The following is a 20,416-nucleotide window of genomic DNA, read 5'->3' as shown; positions in this document are numbered from 1 at the left end:
ATATAGAATACGACATTAGCTTGATGAAATGAAGCTGACTGCCTACTGGCTTTCGAGAACGTAGTGGTGCTCTTGGCTCGACCTGGGCGCAACTGGGTGACAATGTGAGACCAATGAGTTGCACGACTTTACGAAGCGGCATGGACGCTACAACAACGAGAGACGATGTTGTGAAATGCTATAATAATTACGAATCACAAAAACTAATAATTGGCAGCAGACACTGCCGCGGAGCAGTTTAGCAGAAATACGCATGAATCGGCTTGCAATACACATCCGACCCATGAGGAAGGAACGGCAATGACCAACCGTTGCCATCGTCAGAACGAATGGGTCTGGATTACTAAACTAGCGATGTTACTTCAATGCGACGTGATTCCAATTGTCACCCCGACCATAACAGCGGTTACTCCATTTGATTATTATAATTAATATGAGTGAGGTATGGTTGATAGTGGTTCTGTTTGAGGATACTGTGTCGCTGTGATGCTCCCATCGTGGCCGTATAGGAGCGACGCTCGACACGTTCATCTCTCGTTTTTTACTTACGACATGAGCTGCGGCAGCGCAACGACCGGAAGAGTCTCGGAGCTGCTGCGCTGACACTGAAACCCGGTTAGTAACAACTAGCAAAATTAGTAGCCGGTATTATTAACCGTAATAACATTCTTAGTTAGTAAGCGCTCTCAATATATATTTATGCATATATATGAGGAAACGATATTGATTTGATTGAAAGCGGACTCAATACTATGGGGTGGACGGTAGCATCGCCGTCCTGTAGCGGCGCTATGCTTAAGCTCCGACCTTCTGTGATTCTTATAAAAGGTGGAAAGATGTTAGGAGGAAAAGTCAAGTGAAGCCCGCGAACGGAAGAGTACTTTTGGTGGTAAATGGCATCTGCATAGGCAAGGCCAACATAAGACACGGAAACGACACGGAGGTTTGCGCTTGGATTTTGTTAACGCGACAAACGGAGACAATATTCTAGTTGAGGTTCAAAGGACAAGTGTTTCTACGTGTATGCAGTAACAATAGCAATATAAAAAAAAGGACCTTAAACTGTAACAGTTGCTGCTCTAACAAACTAATAACATAGGCCAAAAAGAATAGTTTTATCGATGGGTTTGACCTATTTTATTAGTGTTTTCTGATTTTCTAGGTCTTAATTTAGTGATACTATCGTGTGACGTTAGCTCGTAAAAACCAGTAGTTGTATATCAAAATGTAATGTTGCAAGTACCTATATCGACATTTGACTACATGATATGTCTGACAGAATAAATAGATTGATATCAAGATAACGCGAAACGAGGCATTTGATAATTGAACAGCTAAGATAAAACTAAAAATCAAAAAGGAAAAATGACTATCAGGGTGGATCATAATGGTCACGTCGTATGCAGCATGTTAAGCCTGTTACGCCTCTAATCGATGTCACATGCTATTTATTAGTTTATCGGTGTGCGCGGTCCCCAAATATCAAAGTAGAGCCAGCAAGAAAATCAACATGAGGATGTCACTTGAAGCGGGCGCGTTTCTTCGAGACCGTCCGACCTGTTCCCCTAACTAAATATAAGAGCTTTAGCAGAATAGGATAATAGGTCTCATGCGTTCAAAGACAGCACCCACTGTGCGTGAATGACAGCTCTACAGCAGTGAAAGGTTTTCAAGCATTTACGCAAGGAAAACAAACCATCGATTCCTCTCGGATGAAGATGATGTACCTTGTCTTCGTGTTAGCAAAAGAGCTCGATTATGTATCTCACTGTATATTTCTGCGTTCGGACACATTATTCTTTCAATACGTGGACGTGTCATGGGCTAATAGTCGAATGAATAACAATATCACTGTATCATATACCGTGTTCTGTTATATTGTACAATCGAAAAATGATGCCCTTTCGACGGTGGTAGAGATCGAATCATTATTGAATTAAGTAAATCGCTTATCACTGTTATTGTTTTGACGCAGATTTCTTTTAGTGCAGCGCCTTCAGTTGCAATTGGTTCCCTCTTTTACTCAGAAGCGACTGGCTGGCCGATCGGCCATCTGACCCGCAAACGATAGGGATGTGTCACCCGACCGTGCCTCACCAACGATTCACCTCGATCGGTCGGTCTCGTGTCTGCCGTTGTTATTGCAGCCAGCAGTGGGACTGATGCTGTTGATAGAGTATTTGTAGTCGGTATCAATGCCGAATACCTCTCTGATGGGCTTAATGGTACGTCTAGTACGAGTCTGTCTGCAGTGTGCTACATTATGTGCTCCGCTTGTCGATGCGCCAGGATGATCGTTTTCCGTTCCAAGAATCATCGCTGTCGTTGTTGTTTCCTCTGCCGCTGCGGTCGTTTCTATATATATATATATATATATATATATATATATATATATATATATATGGTAAAGTAATAAAGAAAGACGCTGGCAGATATGCAAAAAGTAACGATGCTGTAATCGTCGTTGACCGAAAAAGTGATGGTGTTCGGCGACGTCCATCGACTATTCTTGTCGATTGCGTCGGGCCGTTGGCCTGGCTCACCATCAAAATGGGTAATCAAATGTCTACAGAGAACTGTGAATGAATGAGCTTCTTCCGAAGCAGAGATCTGGTGACGACGTTCCAGCCTGGATAGCTGAGCTATAAACCAGCGTCGATTGGTGCGAGCTAGCCTATAAACACTTTGTTCTTTTGTTAGCTCTTATGATGATGGTACTATATGAATGCGAAGAAAAGCGTCATGCAAACAAACGGCAGAGAAACGACTAATTAAGTCAATATCGTTAAGTTTAAAAACGTTTTGTTTAGTTTGCACTAAGATCAAATCACCTTATTCAGCAAGCTGCAATGCTTAGGTATACTAGTTAGTTATATGCCCTATGCAGGCCGCTAATATTTCTAAGACTTGGCGCCACAGTAATAACCATATAATAAACTTGGTTATAATAATAGCGAACCATTTTGAAATCGGGGCAGCAAAAAATATATAAGAAAAAAAATAATTTTTATATAAAAGCAAGCGGGCAAGCACTACATGATCAAAACGCGAGTCATAAAGTATCGTAGATTGCAGACCCTCTAGGTATTTCGGTATGTTGTTAGTTATACAACGTTGCAGCTTACGGGGAAATGACAAATGAAGTCGTAGACTATAGATATCATTATGATTCAGGTTTAAGAGGAAAGAAATACGGAACTTTTTCTGCATGGTTCGAATTACTGCTTAAAAACCTCTTATCGAATCTGAAATGAATACCTACTGTGACTCGTTAAAGAGTCTTAGACAGACCAGCTGTTAAACCGATATGAGAGCGGCTCAAGAGGAACGACGCCACATTCAATATCATCCGAGTCAATATACTAAGTACTAACAGAAGAACCATCTAGTTCATTAGTTGGAATGGCAGTTCATAATTGGATGCCATTCGTCGAATACCAGCGACATAGGTTGTCACCGCTAAATAGCTACAGCACAACACGTTGACAATGCCTTTGGGCCAAGTTTACAACTGTTTACTTGGCTATTCTTGTTTACAGCGGGTGTATAGACAGGCGGCAGATCCCGGCACATAATATTGTTGAGTTTAGAATCCTTTTTAGTTAAAGTAAGCCATTCATGTCTATATATCTGTCCACCTTATAATTGATAATGTGGATAGATACATAGACAATAATACATATTTATAACTTCATTAGTTCATATGAAGTGCAAAGTTCAAGTTGGAAAGGGTTTTGTATATTGAAACTGAGATTGAAATTTGTAGCTGTGAGGTTGGGACACCCTAATGAGTTCGGCCATTTATCGATTTATCCAGTCGGTAGTAGTATATTTTAGTGAACTTTTCAAAAGTGCTTTTTAATTGATAAATATACAGTACGCGTATGTTTTAGTTCTTACTATGGCTGGATTCGACTAATTGAAATGCTCGCAGTAACAGGAACCGCCGATTTACCATATACTCGCCGCTTGACGAACGGCAACAGTGGCAAGCCGGAGAATTTGGGTTTTTTCTTTAGAAAATACAGATCTTGTGGTTGCAGCGCAGGTATTATCCCTTTCACTCACAAATTTCCAGATTGAGCACTATCTATAGTATCGTTTTATTTTCAATCAATACGAAACTTTTTACTGCTGTTAAGCTAACTGTTGTTAAAGGAATACTAACTACTGACACTATGCTGCAGAAGTTTTCATATGGGGCATAATCATGGAATACCAATTATTGTAAACAAAAGATCCAAACTTAACGCCGACCTACGCAACACCATAACAACCGTGGACATCCGCACAGGTGTCCCGCCGTCAGAGACCATCGTTTTACGCTCAGGCCCGCGAAATTTAAATATCACCGAACACGACACCAATTAGTCAAATGTATCGATAGCCAGGTACTTGCCTAACTGCCAGGCGTCTCTAATCCTTAAAATCAACGTGAGATACTATAACTCGATTTTTAAAGTGTGCGGAGCATGCCACACACTCATTCACCTTAATTAAAGCGGACGGAAACAGATCGTTTTTAAAATGGAGCTTTGTTTCAGAGGTCCTGCCCGCGGCTTCTACTTCTGAAAGAGATAAGCTAAAAAAATGAGGTTCGTGTGCATACGCTTACAAAATCCGAGAAGTGAGATGTGTCACGATTAAGGATAACAGCGTAAGGACTACCTATGCTAACGCGTATTTAGTCCCCCGGAGAACAAAAGACAATGCATACTGTGTAAAACGCGACAGCTACATAATACAAACTGCATAAAACGCGAGACGTTGCCAAAACAAATAGCATTTGTGCCGGTAATAGTTCGTTGTCACTACAATGAAAAATAGGGTTTTCTTTCACACAGGTTATTGCAGTTGGTGGCAACGAAAAGAAAACGAATCGTTAGAGTCAAGAGTAATTTGTTCAAAGAACGAGGTAGTAGATGAACCAAGCAGCAAAGCTAAGTGCTAGTACGTCTTTGAGTGTGGAACGAGTCACCACAGAAATGAGGACGCGGATGGCCCCAGACCGCGTGTTGGGACACATACGCGGGTAGCGCGAGCCAATAATCCTAGAGATTTCCGTTGCTATCGTTCCATAAAGACGTGGCGTTACCTAGATAAATATTGTTTGTGCCAGTGCAATATATTAATTTTTTATATTACGTTTATATTGTATACTGAATCTGCTTTGAAGCTCCAAGCCTTAGCCAAAGACATGTAGAATGTTTGGCTCGAATTTTATATAAAGCAACACTGCTAGCTAACTACTTGCTCAGATTTTTCCATATAGCAAAAACATCACTTACCAGACTCACCAGACGACTTATTAGATGATTGACTAAGGTACAATCAAGGAGCAACGTGAGCCTTCGTAATACTCTCTTGAAATGTATAGTTCTTACTAGTACTGAGTAAATTAAGAAGAACAGTCATTTCCTAATTTTTTTGCCCTAGTATGAATAGTAAAAAAAATTGGTATTCGTGCGAATATGTGAACGTAGATGGTTTTATACTCTGGGCACGTTGGTTGCGAACTAAATGTCTATATTTTGTTGTTGTTTTTTTGTTTTTGTATTAGAAAGGCGTTGCAATTTCGATTAGATTTACAAAGATGTAGGGCTGATTTTTTTTATTGAAATTTATTTGTTATTTCTAGCTCATTGTATGTTTGACACCTTTTATACACTACATCGATAGTTTGTAGCTCCATTGTTTATACGCCATTTTACTGGTGTAGTTTAAGCATTTTTTCCATATAACAGGAGTCCACAAGCTCAAAGCTACCACCTGTTGTTCTTTCTTCAATTGTTATAAAGATGCACAACTCTTAGTGTTTGTTTGTTAGACATTTTGTTGTTGGTGGTTGTTATACATTTTGAAGGCGAAGTATGTGCTTATAAAAAATGCGTCCAGATAATTTATGTACTCATTCTCTGCAAGCACTTCCCAGTCTATTACGTTACTGTCTTTTGATAAAAATTTTTTCTATGTTGCCTTATGACTAGTGAAATAAAATGACGTCTGACCTTACGTCTGAGCAGGAGACTTCTCCAGAAACTTGATACAGATAATAATTATAAACGAGCGACAATAGGGTCTTCTTGAGTTTACGAAATCATTGTGATCGGCCAACAAACACTCTCGTACTCGACATCTCAACTATCTAAGTTGAGATGTCGAGTACAACGTAGAGGATGGAAAGTCTTGTTGTTTCTGGACGAAGTCATTATTTTGTGTAGTTTTCCCTTTAGGATACGATTATTTTCATTTCATATGACCATCAACTGCGGAATTCATGACTTATAGATTCTAGGTCCTCATTATTGTTAACCGTGCCAACGTGTCGATAAGAAAGGAGCGTAAAAAGGCCTATTCTCTGCGATCTTTGTTAACAATAAAAAAAGATCCCCGAACAAGCGTTTGATCGATGGACGTATTCTTTTTCACAAGTAGGTGTCACTTGGCGCGTCTTGTAGATGTACAATAGTTTATCTAAGTTTGATTCTACTCATTGTTCGCATAACGTCTGTGTATTGTAAGAGATTGAAAAACGTTTCTTGGATAGAAATAAGGAAACAAGTGATTGACTGGGATGATGCCGCTTTCAGACTGTGTTGTCTCCTGGGCGGGAACATAATTTCAGCGTGCTTCCTAGCGATACCAGCGTCGCTTCTGCTCTGTTGGTTGATGAAGTAGAGTTACCGGCGCGCAGAGAAGAAACTGTCTGAATTGGTCGTTGTTTTGTGCTCTTGCTCCCCTAAACGTCTCACTTGTGATGGACAGAAAAGCAGATTTACCACAGCTCTTTTCCTGAGTTATGTAATATGCAGTGATACTATTCTTCGTTAATGTTCTATTTTTTTGCGGACTTTTCATGATGAAAAATTATGAAAAAAATCTCTAGATGTAAGCGATTCCTACAACTAGAAAAATGTTTTTGTCCTTGTTGGTAAATAATTAGCCTAACAAAACGTTTTGTAAACTAAAACAGAATGTTCGGGTTTACATACACGGGTAGCAAAATGACATTTAACGATGGGTCGCTCAAATCAAGCGGATTGAATACTAGATGGAAAATTCGATGAAGTAAGGTATTGGAAACTACTTCAACATGATCGAATTTTCTACGCTACAAAATGTAAGTTTCATATTGTCGTGCTGATTTATTGTTCATCGCAAAAAGAGCTAGCAAGCGCTTTTTATGTCCGCTCGAATAAAGATCTCGGACCTTTCTTGCATTATGGAAGGCATGCTCTTAATTTTTTTGTTCCAGTTGTAGGTTTTCACTCACACGAGCCTCATGGTAGACTGGGGAATTGAGTAAAATAATCCCTGGCGACCTGTTTGAGCGCATCGGCTAAACCTGTATGACGTGAAGCTGGAAGGATATCGTGATGAAATAAGGTAGCAGCACTAGCGCCAGTGCTTGCTGTGCATTCGCTTGCTCCCTGCTCGATTCGAAGTTGGGGCTCAAGGAGATGGCACAACTAACTAGCGGTACACGGGTTTAACGCATTAGCCCTTTGCTTCTCCTTAAACCGAAGAAACAGCAGAAACAAGCGGGCATAAGCTTTACGAAAAGCGAAGAGTAATGAGACGTACGGGCTTTTCTCCCACGTTTTCCTTGTTTTTTAGCGTTGTGTTTTCACTATTTCGTAGCTTCTTTTGTTGAAGGCAGCTAAATGGTTTTGGCGTATCGGAAATGGTGCCGGGCCGTTTCGTGTACGAGAAAAAATTCCAGGCTACTCCAGGCCACCGTATTTCATTGTCTCACTGTTCCCATCTAGCCAATTGCTGGCGTCGCTTAGTAGAGAGTAGGGAGTTACTGACAGTATGAGGTTAATAACCTGTCAAGGACATTGCTCTACTTTAGCCAGCTAGAGCCCGTGGATCATTTCGCCTTAAGGAGTCTGCGATAGAGTGATTTGTTCTGACGGGCCTGTTTTCCGCCGCCACTGCCTATACGGAGTTGACAAGGCGCAAGAAAATGATAAAGCAATGCCAAGGTGGATAAAGAGATGAGCAAGAGGAAAATGATAAGATAAGCGAAATACGGGACGGCTCCAAAGGAAAAGTACTAGAGGAGTGGTGCCTGCCCTGAGACGCGCGAGGAGTTGCAGAAGATTACGGTATGTGTAGAGTTCTTCACCTTTTTCTGTTATCCCTTACCGCTATTACTAGTAAAGACAGGAACATTAGTAGCAAGTTGAAAACAAGTACAGCCTTGCCGTGTGCCGAGTTTCCTCCCCGGTTACTGTAAAACAACTTCTTGAAACTTAATCGGTTCAAGATTGTACAGTGTGTTGCCCGTCCGACAGGGTGGAGCAGCGGACCGTTGGCGGAGTGGACAATGATAGAGAAAGTTGTACCAATTCAGTGGATGGCCGGTATTCCTTCGGTGCCCGGCTTTTTGCATCGAAGAAAAGGAAAGCATAGGGAAATTGACGATCTTTCGAAGAAGGACAAACAGAAGCCCGGAGTCAGAACCACGAAGTTTAGAGAGTAGAAAAATATGTAAGTCCTTTCTAGCCCGGACGAGTCCAGCCGCACATGGGTTTGGCTTGGATATGGTTCGTAGTTGTTATTAACAAATGATGGGAAGCAAAAATTAAACTGAATCTGGTCAAAGTCAATTAATTAACTGACTAGCTGACTGGCCAAATGTCAGTGAGAGACAGCTAGAGAAAGATAGATACAGACAAGCTGGAGACAAATTTGAAAATGAAATATTTACTTTGCACCGGACCCCTGCCAAGAGGCCGGACATCGTAGGGTGTGTGTCTCCGAAGACGGTGCACTATGTATATCAATGGTAGTAAAGACCATTAAATTCGAGTACTGAATGATGGCAAGGACACACGTACGAAAATAGAAAGAAGATGCAAAATTAAATGGTCGGGGCAAAGGTAAATGAAAGTGGAGCCAGATATTTTCCAGTGAGATACTCTCAAAGATACAGAGAGACATGGGGTACAGAAATGCTTGCGTGACGATTGCAGTCTCTGTGTCCATATGATGTTACGTTCAGAAGCGCCATCAAAAAACAGCCGACGTCAGTATAATTAAAATGGCTGTAGTGTTGTTTCTTCTTAAAATCGCGACATCCTATTGAGCTATATTGTGTGCACAACTTCTTGTTTTGAAGATCTCTTTTTAAGTCGAGTTCAAAAGAATTAATTTATTTGGGATCATTATTTAACCTGAGCATACATGCATTGCACAAATTTTAGCTTATAGTAAAACTGAAGGAGAACTTGTATGGAGACGGCCCCAACCTTGTGCTTCGATTACGCACATTTGTGCTATATAAAATGTACATAATAGAAACTTGAATAATTTAAGAGTGCTTACCATTGTTAATGTGGTCGACACGAAGAAAGCACTTCTAACATACGGGTTATGTTTGCATATATAGTGACGTTTTAAATTACTTTTGTTTCGTCGTTAGGGCTTGTGTCTCTAGGCATTGACGCCAACTACTCGGTGAAAACCAGTTATCTGTATCGTATTGGGAACTCCTTTGCAAATACTGTGGATAAGGAACGTAACGTACTAGCCTCACGTGGGCACGAAGTCAGGTTGCATGGAAACTAGACTATAATCCATTAAAAAAAGCGCAGGTTCAGCCCTGGGTTAAACGCATCCCTTGCGTTCCGCCATGGTCCTTACTAGTGATTAATTTGATTTTTATTACAAAAGCGAACTAACTATAATACACTATTACACGGGTAATTATAGAAACAATATTTACTATTATGCCATTTTGTTGTGTACTATAATATGTATCTATTGATCGTTTTCATATCTCCCCCATAGTTGTCGCAGTGGTAGATATTCGTACACATAAGGTATGAGGTGATCATGTCAAATAAATGGGCATAAGCTGTTTCGCATCCATTGGGCAGCGGTAATCTGTGGATTCGATTTATTGTTACGATGAACTAGCCTTGGTGAGGTGCGATAACCTTTGGAAAGCCAGTCAAAGCACTTTTGATAATGTATTCGCTTTATCAAGCCAGTGAAGATTTCGGTCGATTCAAATCCGGCGGCATATGTCTGTATGACAGCGCGGTATTATTCAAAATGCTATTCCATGCATTAGTTATGTGCTTAGAGCCTGCGAAGCCGCATGATAAAATCGTAGGATAACCGTGATGAGACAAAGAGCTAGTATTCTAATGTTATCATGTTGTATATAGGTGTAAACGGAGGGAGATCCTTGGAAAGCGAGCGGATAAGCATCGGCGCGCAAAGTATTTATATTTTCATTCCGTTTTTAGTTGAAAGGAAAAGACGCATTTCTGACGGGACTATTTTCAGCGCTATCACGATTTTGAGGATCGCTTTGATGACGAACTTCATTACAGCTACTTGTACTATGTGCAGGTTTTCATAATATTCGTATAGTGCATAGTGTCGCTAACGGTAGCTCTGGATAGTACGACAATATGGCTGAAGCGATCCGAGGACTTGTAAGTTAAAACTGAAAAGCGCGGTACTTTCAATAGGCTAAGAATGCATTTCATTGATAAATGTCGTCGGACTAAGCTATAAAATCTATGCAGAACTTTTAGCAAGCCACCCGGAAGTCGTCATAGGTTTCATATGCAACCCTTATAGTGCCGGTGTCACCATATGCAATCAGTGGAATGATTATATAATTTCTGCGAATTGCACATCAACGGTGGGAAAGCTCTATCTATCTGCGTAGATATACTGAGTAAACTATGCTTAGTAGTTATGCAGTATCATTATTGGTGTGAAGTTCCAAAGAAAACTATATTGAGGGGTTCCACGGATGTGAACTAATAATATTACGTACAATTATTTAATAAAAGACAGCTTGTTTTGAGTGATCTTACGAATGAATGCGCTTGGCAAAAGTCTATAATATTAGATCTATAGTATTTATAGAATAGAATGGAGCATACGAAATTTTTTTTACTACTCGATTAACGCTTTATAGGACGACATATGTAACCTGAATAGTTGAGTAGCTGCACGTGCTATGATTGGTATGCGTCTTTGTGGAACCATAGATTCAGATGCGTATTAACTGATGAAACAAAGTTTTTCGCCCGATACTGCCTGAATGCACATACTAATGCACGTACTGCCTAAGGTTGCACAGCAGTGAACAGTATTCTGCGACATGCCTGTGAAGTAGTCAGCTTTAAAGTAATCAAATAATCCGATTGAAATTGTTACTGTTGGTTTAATTTTCATCGTTGCCACATAATAACAAAAAACTAATGAATAGAAAGAAGACGGAAAAAGGATAATAGCTACAGGAGTTGTTGATATGGTTACCTTGCCTTCTCATATGTCTGCGGGAGAAGCCCCAGATAAGCAACAGAAGCTTCTCTTGGCCGTTTTTAATACTTTTTTACTACGTTTTTAATAATAAATGACCGAAATAATATTAAAAGGTGATTATAAAAACTTTTCTGCAACATAGGATCAAAGCTGAGGGTCAGTTCGAAAATACAACAGTATAAGTGGCGAAATAATAGTATAAAATACCTGCTTGTTTTTCCGGATCAGAGTTGCTGCTACAGCAGTGATCACTATGAAGTATATTTTACATAGCGATGTAACAAAGGTCATTTTTCTTGTGTACTTCGATTTTACTTATGATATGATTGTCATATGACTATCATGGATTCGAAGAGTACAGACCCATATGACGCGTTCAGGTCACACATCACGTACTACGGTGGTTCGGGTACTTCGCGGTGACAGTGGCACTTACAGACCTTATTTCAGTTGACGTTTATCACCTTGCTTTATCATTCTGTTGAGAACAGAATTAGAACCAGGGCTGCCGTCGAACAGCATCGGTCGTAGATTTCCAGTTGCAAGTGAGTGTCATGCGTAACCTTTTACATGCTGTAGCTTCCATAGCAGCGGTATGACAAAATAATTGCACTTGGAAAACTATTAAAATTTAATTATAGACTAACAGCAATTGTCGTATTTTTATATGATTAGTAAAATTGAACAGGTGATTTTGATACGTGAAATTAACTACGAAGTCTATACCACTGGTAGCCTCCTTTACTAGGTCCGTTACACGACCCGTATTCGCCGAGATTTTTCGGTGTCTTGATGTTCAATATACTAACGTAGCGTAACTAGTTTGCAATTGTCACGGGACACATTCGCTTATCCGTGCGGGGTGTAATTAGAATTTAAGCTTGAATTTAAATCACAGTGGCACTTAGGCCTATGTTTCGCCTTGAATCACAGAAGTCTTAGAAAGTTACTATACCTTTGGGATGAATCGACGTTTTCATACTAGTAGCTATTTTCGGATGCAATGCGTGCTAGTACACTGTAGGATAAGTAAAATTTCTACACTACATATTCATTGGTACTGCTTCATAATATAACTAATTGCTACAACCCTCCATTGTAAATTTAATAATAATATAAACTAATATTAATTGAACTTTTTTTTTGTTTTTGAAATTTGCTCATCTGACAGATCCGATTTGCTCGATTTCGAGCTAAAACGTGAAATAGGTGTAAGCAGTGTATACTCATCGTATTCAAGATTAAACTTCGGTACAATTTACTCGTACTTGGGCCTTGACGAGTTTACCATTTACATTGTTGACGAATGTCAAATAAGCGTCACGTGTTTTTTTATCTACGATCTCGTCGTAGACGGTGTTTGGATGCGGGTGCAAATGCAGCAAGTTTTGTGGTCTGCGTCCTAACGCTTTTTGATAGTTAGACGTAGAGCTTGTTCCGGCAAAATAGAGCATTCCGCCGAAGAGTGATTGTATAAACGACGTACGTATTAAATCAATTTCGCCCTAGGGTCATTAACAATATATGTCAACTAACTTTTACTCATTTTGAAGCATTGCACAGGTCCTTCGTGGTAAAAAAAAAACCGAAAGACCTCGACAAATGGTTTCTAATCTAAAAAGGAACAGGAAGATATCCTGGAGGAAAGTAGTTTCCGAGACCGTTTATCCTGAAATGCTTTTCAAACGGGCTTTCAACTGCATATTAACAAGGCTGGATATTCTCTGTATCCTACTAATTACAATGACTAACAATAGGTTTGTACGCAGGTAAACGTTCTCCTGGTGATTCTGGTGGTCCTGGTGATTATACTAGTTCACACGTTTCAGCAATAGCAATAACGCCAGTTTATACTTTTCTATTTTATACATGAACTATTATTCGTGACAGGTCATTATAGATTAGGTGTCAAGCAAGTCCGCCGTCAGCGGTCCTATTTAAGGCTGTTACGTCTATGAAACTTCATAGCCTTTATTACGCCATGTGTATTTCTGCATGGCTTTCAAAGGATCGATAAAGGCAAATATAGTGTTACAATTATTGTCCAAAAAAAGGCATCATGTTTAAAAGCTTTCAAATAAATGTTGTCCTGGGAGAAATTCGTTTTCGACTGAGGGCGGCTCGATCTCTGGACGGTAGGATATTTTGCTTATATTCAAGTCGACTATAAGAATGGGCTGCAAAACATAGAATTTGTATGTCACAACTAAAAGGCCGATCGAGGTTTTAGAATGTTACACGTTTAATTATATTTTTATTTGTGGCTATTAGGCATTGAAGTAAGAAGTTAATTGAATGAAAACTTTAACTATTTAGTATAAATGCAATATACATAACATTTATGAACCTGCATGCAAATGGTTGTGTACGAACGCCATGTTCGTTCAAGCTTAATTCGTGTGGTCACGCTGTTTTCTACTGCTTCTACGAACACACAGATGAATGCAACATAAAATAAAACTGCGACAATGCGGCAGGCGAATGAAAAAGGCTCCGCCGTCGTCCTGAGTGCTACCGTTATTTACCGAGAAAATGGTCGTCGGTTTCGATGATGTGAAGCTTACGCCGATAGCGTTGTTCCCCCTGGACTGTTGCATTCAGTGTGAGAAACATATGGTAATGGCCCTCATACGTCCCCTTCGAGATGACAGACCCATAAAAGTCGTCACTCGCTACTGACAATGTGATCTCTACACACTCAGCACAATGCTCGTACGATCGTCCTTATTTTGCTGTGGTGCGTGGACCGATCGTTAGCGGTAGATAGCGAAAGAAAGAGCGAGAAAATGAAAGTGTGTGTATATATATATATATATATATATATATATATATATATATATATATATACGTAAAGAGGGATCTGTGCAGCCTAACCGATTTACTACAAACACAACGACGATCGGGCGCTTCAGCTGGGGACGGTTAAAACTTGTGGAAGAAAATTCGAGAGATCTTTCGCTGTAGTTAATGCGGCGTATCCAAAGTGTGAGGTGAACCCCACTTGCCCCTTAGTACTTAGCTAGCCTAACAGAAATGAAGATTTATCATATGTGCACGGATTTTATTGAATGAAAGATTTGTCAGTGTTTGATCTATTTTTTTTTTATTAATGGGAGAAAATATTACTGAATCATTAATGAGTCACAAAATGCTCGATCAACAAAGGGGCGCGTTTGCACCTGCTATCTCTTCACGAGTAGTTGGTCTAGTTATTGCACCATCGTTGAACTTCTCGTCCGGTTTCTGAGTACCGCCACCTGCCAATGAATGGCAGCTCAAGCTACTTGAATATTTAGGAGGTTTATATTAAAGGTTAGCTTGGCCACACTGCTAAATAGTAAACATTTAAAAAGTACCTAAGGTGGGTCCAGCCATTTAAGTTTTGTGGGACAGTTTCTCTAAAACTTTCTATTATCCTTCATTATCTCAATATCAAATATGATCTTCTGCGTACTTCCTGTAAGATATTTCAACACAACCTTTAATCAACTGCATATAAACTTCCTAAGCGTAGTTTTATGGAAATCAACTAGTTTACTACGAACTGAGTTTACTTCATGGGGACCTACCAAGGGCGTATTTTTGACGTTTTAAATAAAGCAGCGTATATTTGTTTGATTGCATACTTTTGGAATTGCATTTGAGGAGCTTTAGCATCTGCTTTCCAAACCTGATTCTTCCGTTATTGGCAGAAATCTGTGAAGGCCCGAAAGTATTTTAAGTAATGTCAATTTTATAGAAGCTCTATTCTGATTTATACTTATACTAATGTATGCTTACGTGCACTAACCTATACTTTTATTATTGTTACTTTCATATTTGTCTGTTCCAGAAAGCCGCATGGAGGGTCTTCAAGCACGGGAGATCCTCCCGCTTTTGCAGGAGCGCTTCGCTATACTTTCTGGTAAGTGCAGTTAATCTCTCTAAGATACATGGATTCATCAGAAATGAATACGTCTTTTATATAATGACACACTTAGCATCTTAATCTATTGTTCGACGAGGTAGACCAGCAACAAATTACTATAAGCCAATTTGATCCTCTTTTTCAAATAAGCTTATCTGAGAAAATTTCCGCCCTTACGGAAAACGCAGCCTACGGCACAGCGAGTCATCGATTATAGCATATTAAAGCATGTCTAAAGTCTTTAAACTATAATCGCTTAAAAGCGCAATTTTCATTTGAAGGTGCTCAGCCCTGAAGTTAGATAAATCAGCGGTTCTCTTCCCTCCAGCAAAACGCGTACAAAAAGATTGTATAGTCAAACTACAGTATGTTAATCGACGATTTTAAAAATGAACAGACGATGTTTTGTGTGACCTTTACTACGAATAGCAGTTCACGTCATTCTTCATTTTAATTTGAAGTCTGTTAAAAATAAGGCAGGACGTTTTCGGGAGTTATTTTCTTGTGAACACAAAGCTTATGTCAAATACACCGGCTAGCTCTCCCTATCGACTAGACTTATTCCCTACAACCAACTGCAAGTAGTCCTTTTTATGAAAAATGTATTCACATAGTAAAAAGGGATTATAAAAATGTTTTTGGACAGTTTTTTCGTGAAAATCATCAGTTAACTTGCAAGCTTTGATTTGTTTGTTCTTCTATTCTCAGATTTGCAATTTTCGTTTGCTTGACACGTAATATGGGAAAACGTTGATTTTTTTTAATTGACATGTTGCGTCAAGTAACGGCGTTGCTGAGACGTTGATACTATTTGCTTTTTTCAAACGCATTCTGATTAGTCACTCGCTTCATTTCTTTAATCCTTTTTTTTCCTATTAGGTTATTAGGTTTTAAACTAAATTAAGAGAATAAATATAGTCTCATCATTTAGAACATCTTCGCTGTGCTCTCTTATTCATGGTCATCCTGCTACAGAGAGATATAAGTACTATGCACTAATTGAATAATCTTTTGTAATTTTACGTTCTATTATGTGGAACAAGTTCGAGTGCAGCACACTGATCCCCAATTAGGTAGCAATAGAAATTTGAAGATTACGAGTTACAAATACTGGAAATTTGTTTGAAAGCTTTGGTCTGCGATCCGTCCCTGTTTTTTTCCCACGCACTCTGCGTACGGGTATCGTGTGCTGGTTCGTAAAGGCCGCGGCTCGACTTTTAGAGACAAATTCGCCTGCTAACATGTTCGAAAGAAAGCTCACTCCCGACATTCATAATGCACGAAGCTCCGACTTCTCGCGCTATTTTTCCCGGATTTTCCTCATCTATCAAGGAACTTTTATAAAAGTAATTAACGCTTCACACCACCGCAAAATACCGGAGGCATTCGACAGGTACACGAGCTGGCTATGCCGCTTAGTAAATGTTTTCCTGAGAATGTGGTCTAATTATTTGCTAGTCTTCGACCTGAAATGCTCTCACATCTGATGTCGGTACAAGTAATTACCGTATTCATTGAGTTGTTTTATATGAAATTAAATTCTATATAGCTTGATTAAATATGTTACTAACGCTTTACTATAGAACTATGTATTTACCGAGATATTAAGGTGATGTTATTCGACGCACTTCTTAAAGTCCAAGTGATTTATATGTCATTATCGCAACATGATTATCAGTCGGGTGTTATTAAAATAATTTTTGTCAAAATTATAGCGAAAGCAACAAAGTAAAGTGTGAGATAAACAAAGATTTCGTGCGTGCGTGCACAACATCTAAGACATCTGATGGCACAGAGGAAGAGTACCGCGTTCATGATTACTTTGTTACGTCCCTTAGGGTAAACAGTTACAATTGGTACTACTGAGATCCTGCAATGAGAGTGTATATGTTGATTTCCTAAAAATGCCCGTGATGCCATTAAACATTTCAAGCCGTTTATCGCGTAGTTTTGTCGCTCTTTAAAATTCGTTGAATATACGGCGAATTAGGAAGTACATTACAATCAATCAACCAGCGAGTACATGTCGTTCAAACTTCGTTGCGATTCTAAAACCGTACGGGTGCCAGGGCTACCTGTTGAATTTTTCACTTTAGAAAAGGGTAGGTCACTAAGTGAACTGCTTTTTCTATCTGGATCCAACAGATTTTTATCAAACAGTTCTTTATATTCATTGTGTAGAATAAAATCCTGTTACGTCTATTATTTTATTCAGTAATTATTTTATGTATATACAGCTCCATGGCTGACCTCATTTTAACTTTGCAATCAAATGCAGACTTTACAGACCATAAATGATCTAAGGTTACGATGTACAGGTGTGATCGAATGCTAAACAAAATAAACTCGAAGTCAGAAGTGTTGATGGTGTCAGAGTCAGTTATATTTTACACGAACGGTTTACTTCTGAGGTTTTTAAATAAGGCTTACTGACTTTGACTTGATGACTCCGTCATGTGTTAAAGCTACGTCTGCGCAAAGAGAGAACGGGACACGAAGGAGAAACGGGATTTCGAAGGAAGCAGACATTGGACTACATTTTTGAGACTGGTGTTGATTGATAGATACAAGCCGCTGCTGTTTCTGCTATACACAAGGAAGGACAGCAGTGTTATCATAGAATGATTTTTGCGTTGATTTACCTTGTGCTAGACTCATTGTTAGGCAGAGCGGTAATATTTTTATGCTAATTCAGCTGTGCCATCCTTGTGGCATCGCTGCCGATGCTGCTGTTTTTCCGAAATAAAAATTACATCAGTTGCGCTCATATCTTTATTGTTCTTCATTCCTGCTCCCCTCGAGTCGATTAGCTCGGTAGTATTGGCAAGCTTCTGATACCCCTCAATAATGAGGAAGACATGCTTCAACAGGAACAATGCAGAGTCATCAGACGGTAGCCAGGAAACAGAGGGCCACTTTGTGTCACTGTCCTGAGCACAAATGTCTCAGGGCTATCGAGGAGGGCAAAAGAAAGCAAGCATACCGAATGCACACAGACGGTCGATTGACGCCGGCCTCATCTTTAGTGTATGTCTGTATAAGCAAAGAAAGGCACTTTGACGACAAACGGTATCAGTGGCAGTAATTTATATATATATATATACATACATACATATGAATTTGTTAGCAAAAGAAAAATCGGAAAATACTTTCATGTTGATCAATAGCGTGGATTACGATTTATGACACTTAATACGTACTTCAAAAGTTGGTGCACTGTTTCAACTAATGGCATTACCTTATCACATATCATAATAGAGTAAAAGCTTTTACTCTATTTTAATTTACCATATAAATCAGAGATTCTGGTTTGCAGTATGTTGCGTCCGTCTGATGGTTAATTATTTACAGGATATCAGAGAACAAATTGTCACATTGAGAAGGTCGTCAATAATACATATGGATAGATGGTAGGCATATTATCATCCACGGGTATTACTACTAGAAAAAGATTACCATATGCAGCTTCACATTGATATATTAGTCGACGTGTCTGCCTTGTGAGCATACCAGTGTCCACCGCGGACCTACAAATGGATCATTTCTATTCTAATTGTTATTCATATATGTGCTCGTGCAACTGGAAGCAGTAACACGAACACTCGTAACGACCTGCGTCAGAACTTTAACATAGTTGCGCTGTTACATACAATAAAAATACATAGAATTGCGTTAACAAATGGCAGCTCGACTCTGTGGGTATTCTCATTATAGCATGTGTAGCTCCTTATCGTAGAAAATCCCACGCACCTTGCCGAGGTCAAAGCCCTACTCTAAACAGTTTTCTAGATCACTCCTCGGATTTTCATCTTGAATTTTTTCTTGGATTCTTATTCAAATTTTACGTACGGCGTACATGCGAATCCAGTCGGTTCAACTAGCCCGCCGAGGCTGTCAAACATGCGGGTCAGTTTAAACCAGAGTTATATTATTCTTATCACTATTATTAAAGAACACTACCGCAATATGCCTTTATTTAATATACATTTATATGCAATTACCTTTACATAGGAAGTAATAAGAGCGCATAGTAAACAGGTTAGGTTAAAACTAGCAATTGTTTGTATCTTCAGGTCTGTCTGAATTCACGTGCAATGTTCTACATACAGCCATGTTTCACAGCATGGTCTTTATTCGTCCTGGTTTGTCCAGCGTATGAAGCGTTTTTTGAGTTCTGCGACTTGCGAAGTCTATATGGCACATTCTGACCGACTTTTCGTTGGGAAAAGTGACCGGAGAAGCAAAGGGGCGGTTCGTTGAGTTAATGCTGTATCGTCCATTATATGACGATTGTGTAAGCTTCAGTAGTGACGGCAACAGTCGCCATCCCGCTAGTAATAATATAGACTAGACTGTTGACGGCTTGTTTGCCTGTACTATACTGACTCCATCGTGTATATATTCATGCACTCTGACTGCAGATTTGTCTTTACCCAAAGGGAATAGACAGAGTAGTTTCACGCTTGTCAATACGATTTCCGCCAGGTAGTGCTATCTGTATACATGGGTGCGCAACATGTGCGAGTCGAGTAAAGTGTGTATTTCCTAATAGGCAATACCGTAGTTCTGAGCAATCTTCTGTTTCATTCCTACGTTGCAGTTATTGTTGTTTTTGTCGTCGTCGTCATTTTTCCTTGTCCTCTCGGTTAATGCTCTTCTTCCTTCATTTGTTGCTTTCTACTCCATACAGTGTATCCTCCATCTTAGCCCTGATAATGTCGGAGATCATTGTAACTGGTTGATTACGAAGATTGCGGCTGCTGCTATGATATTGTAGCGTCTTCTTTTGTGCACGTGAGCACGCAAGCTAACCAATATAGCTGTACTGGCATTGCCCGTGTGACCACCACCCAAAAACTCACCTTTGGGCACCCGCTCATTGCTAATGGAGCAAGGTCGTTCGCGGAAATGAACTCCCGTTACCTTATTATACTTCTCGCGTTCACTTTTTTGTCCCACAGCGCGAATTTATCTATCGTGTGAGTGTGTGCGCAGAACAGTTGATGATTCATTATTATCAGCTTCCATTACTTGCCTTGTTGTACAGGCGCTACCACCCTGAAAACTACCGCACGCTATTAAGGGCTTCGCTGCCTCCAGCCCCTATGCCTGTCATTTTGCCCCGTGTTTCTCAACTTGTTTCAACTGTTCCCTTTGCACGACTGTTTATGTGGCTTGCCTCAGTTTCACTGGTATAGCTTCCTAAGAGTG

At 39.7% G+C, this 20,416-nt stretch overlaps 1 protein-coding gene across 3 annotated transcripts in view; it reads left to right on the top strand.

Annotated features, from left to right (window-relative positions):
- The window catches only part of trio (trio Rho guanine nucleotide exchange factor), a 119,709-nt gene that overhangs the window by 1,386 nt on the left and 97,907 nt on the right, over nt 1-20,416 (top strand). The window contains exons 1-2 of one of the 3 annotated variants that reach the window (XM_086968754.1): nt 26-615; nt 15,131-15,202. In XM_086968754.1, the coding sequence (XP_086824880.1) occupies nt 15,139-15,202 (64 nt within the window). In that variant the 5' untranslated portion in view covers nt 26-615; nt 15,131-15,138. Of the gene's footprint in view, nt 1-25; nt 616-15,130; nt 15,203-20,416 lie in introns of those variants that run through there. The other 2 variants (XM_022835157.2, XM_022835158.2) reach the window with 2 other exon arrangements.

This window comes from Varroa jacobsoni, unplaced genomic scaffold (assembly GCF_002532875.2).
Source record: "Varroa jacobsoni isolate VJ856 unplaced genomic scaffold, vjacob_1.0 scaffold_568, whole genome shotgun sequence".
NCBI lineage: Eukaryota > Metazoa > Arthropoda > Arachnida > Mesostigmata > Varroidae > Varroa > Varroa jacobsoni.
The sequence above is the reverse complement of the archived record's forward strand: the minus strand, read 5'-3'. Positions and strand labels throughout refer to the sequence as shown.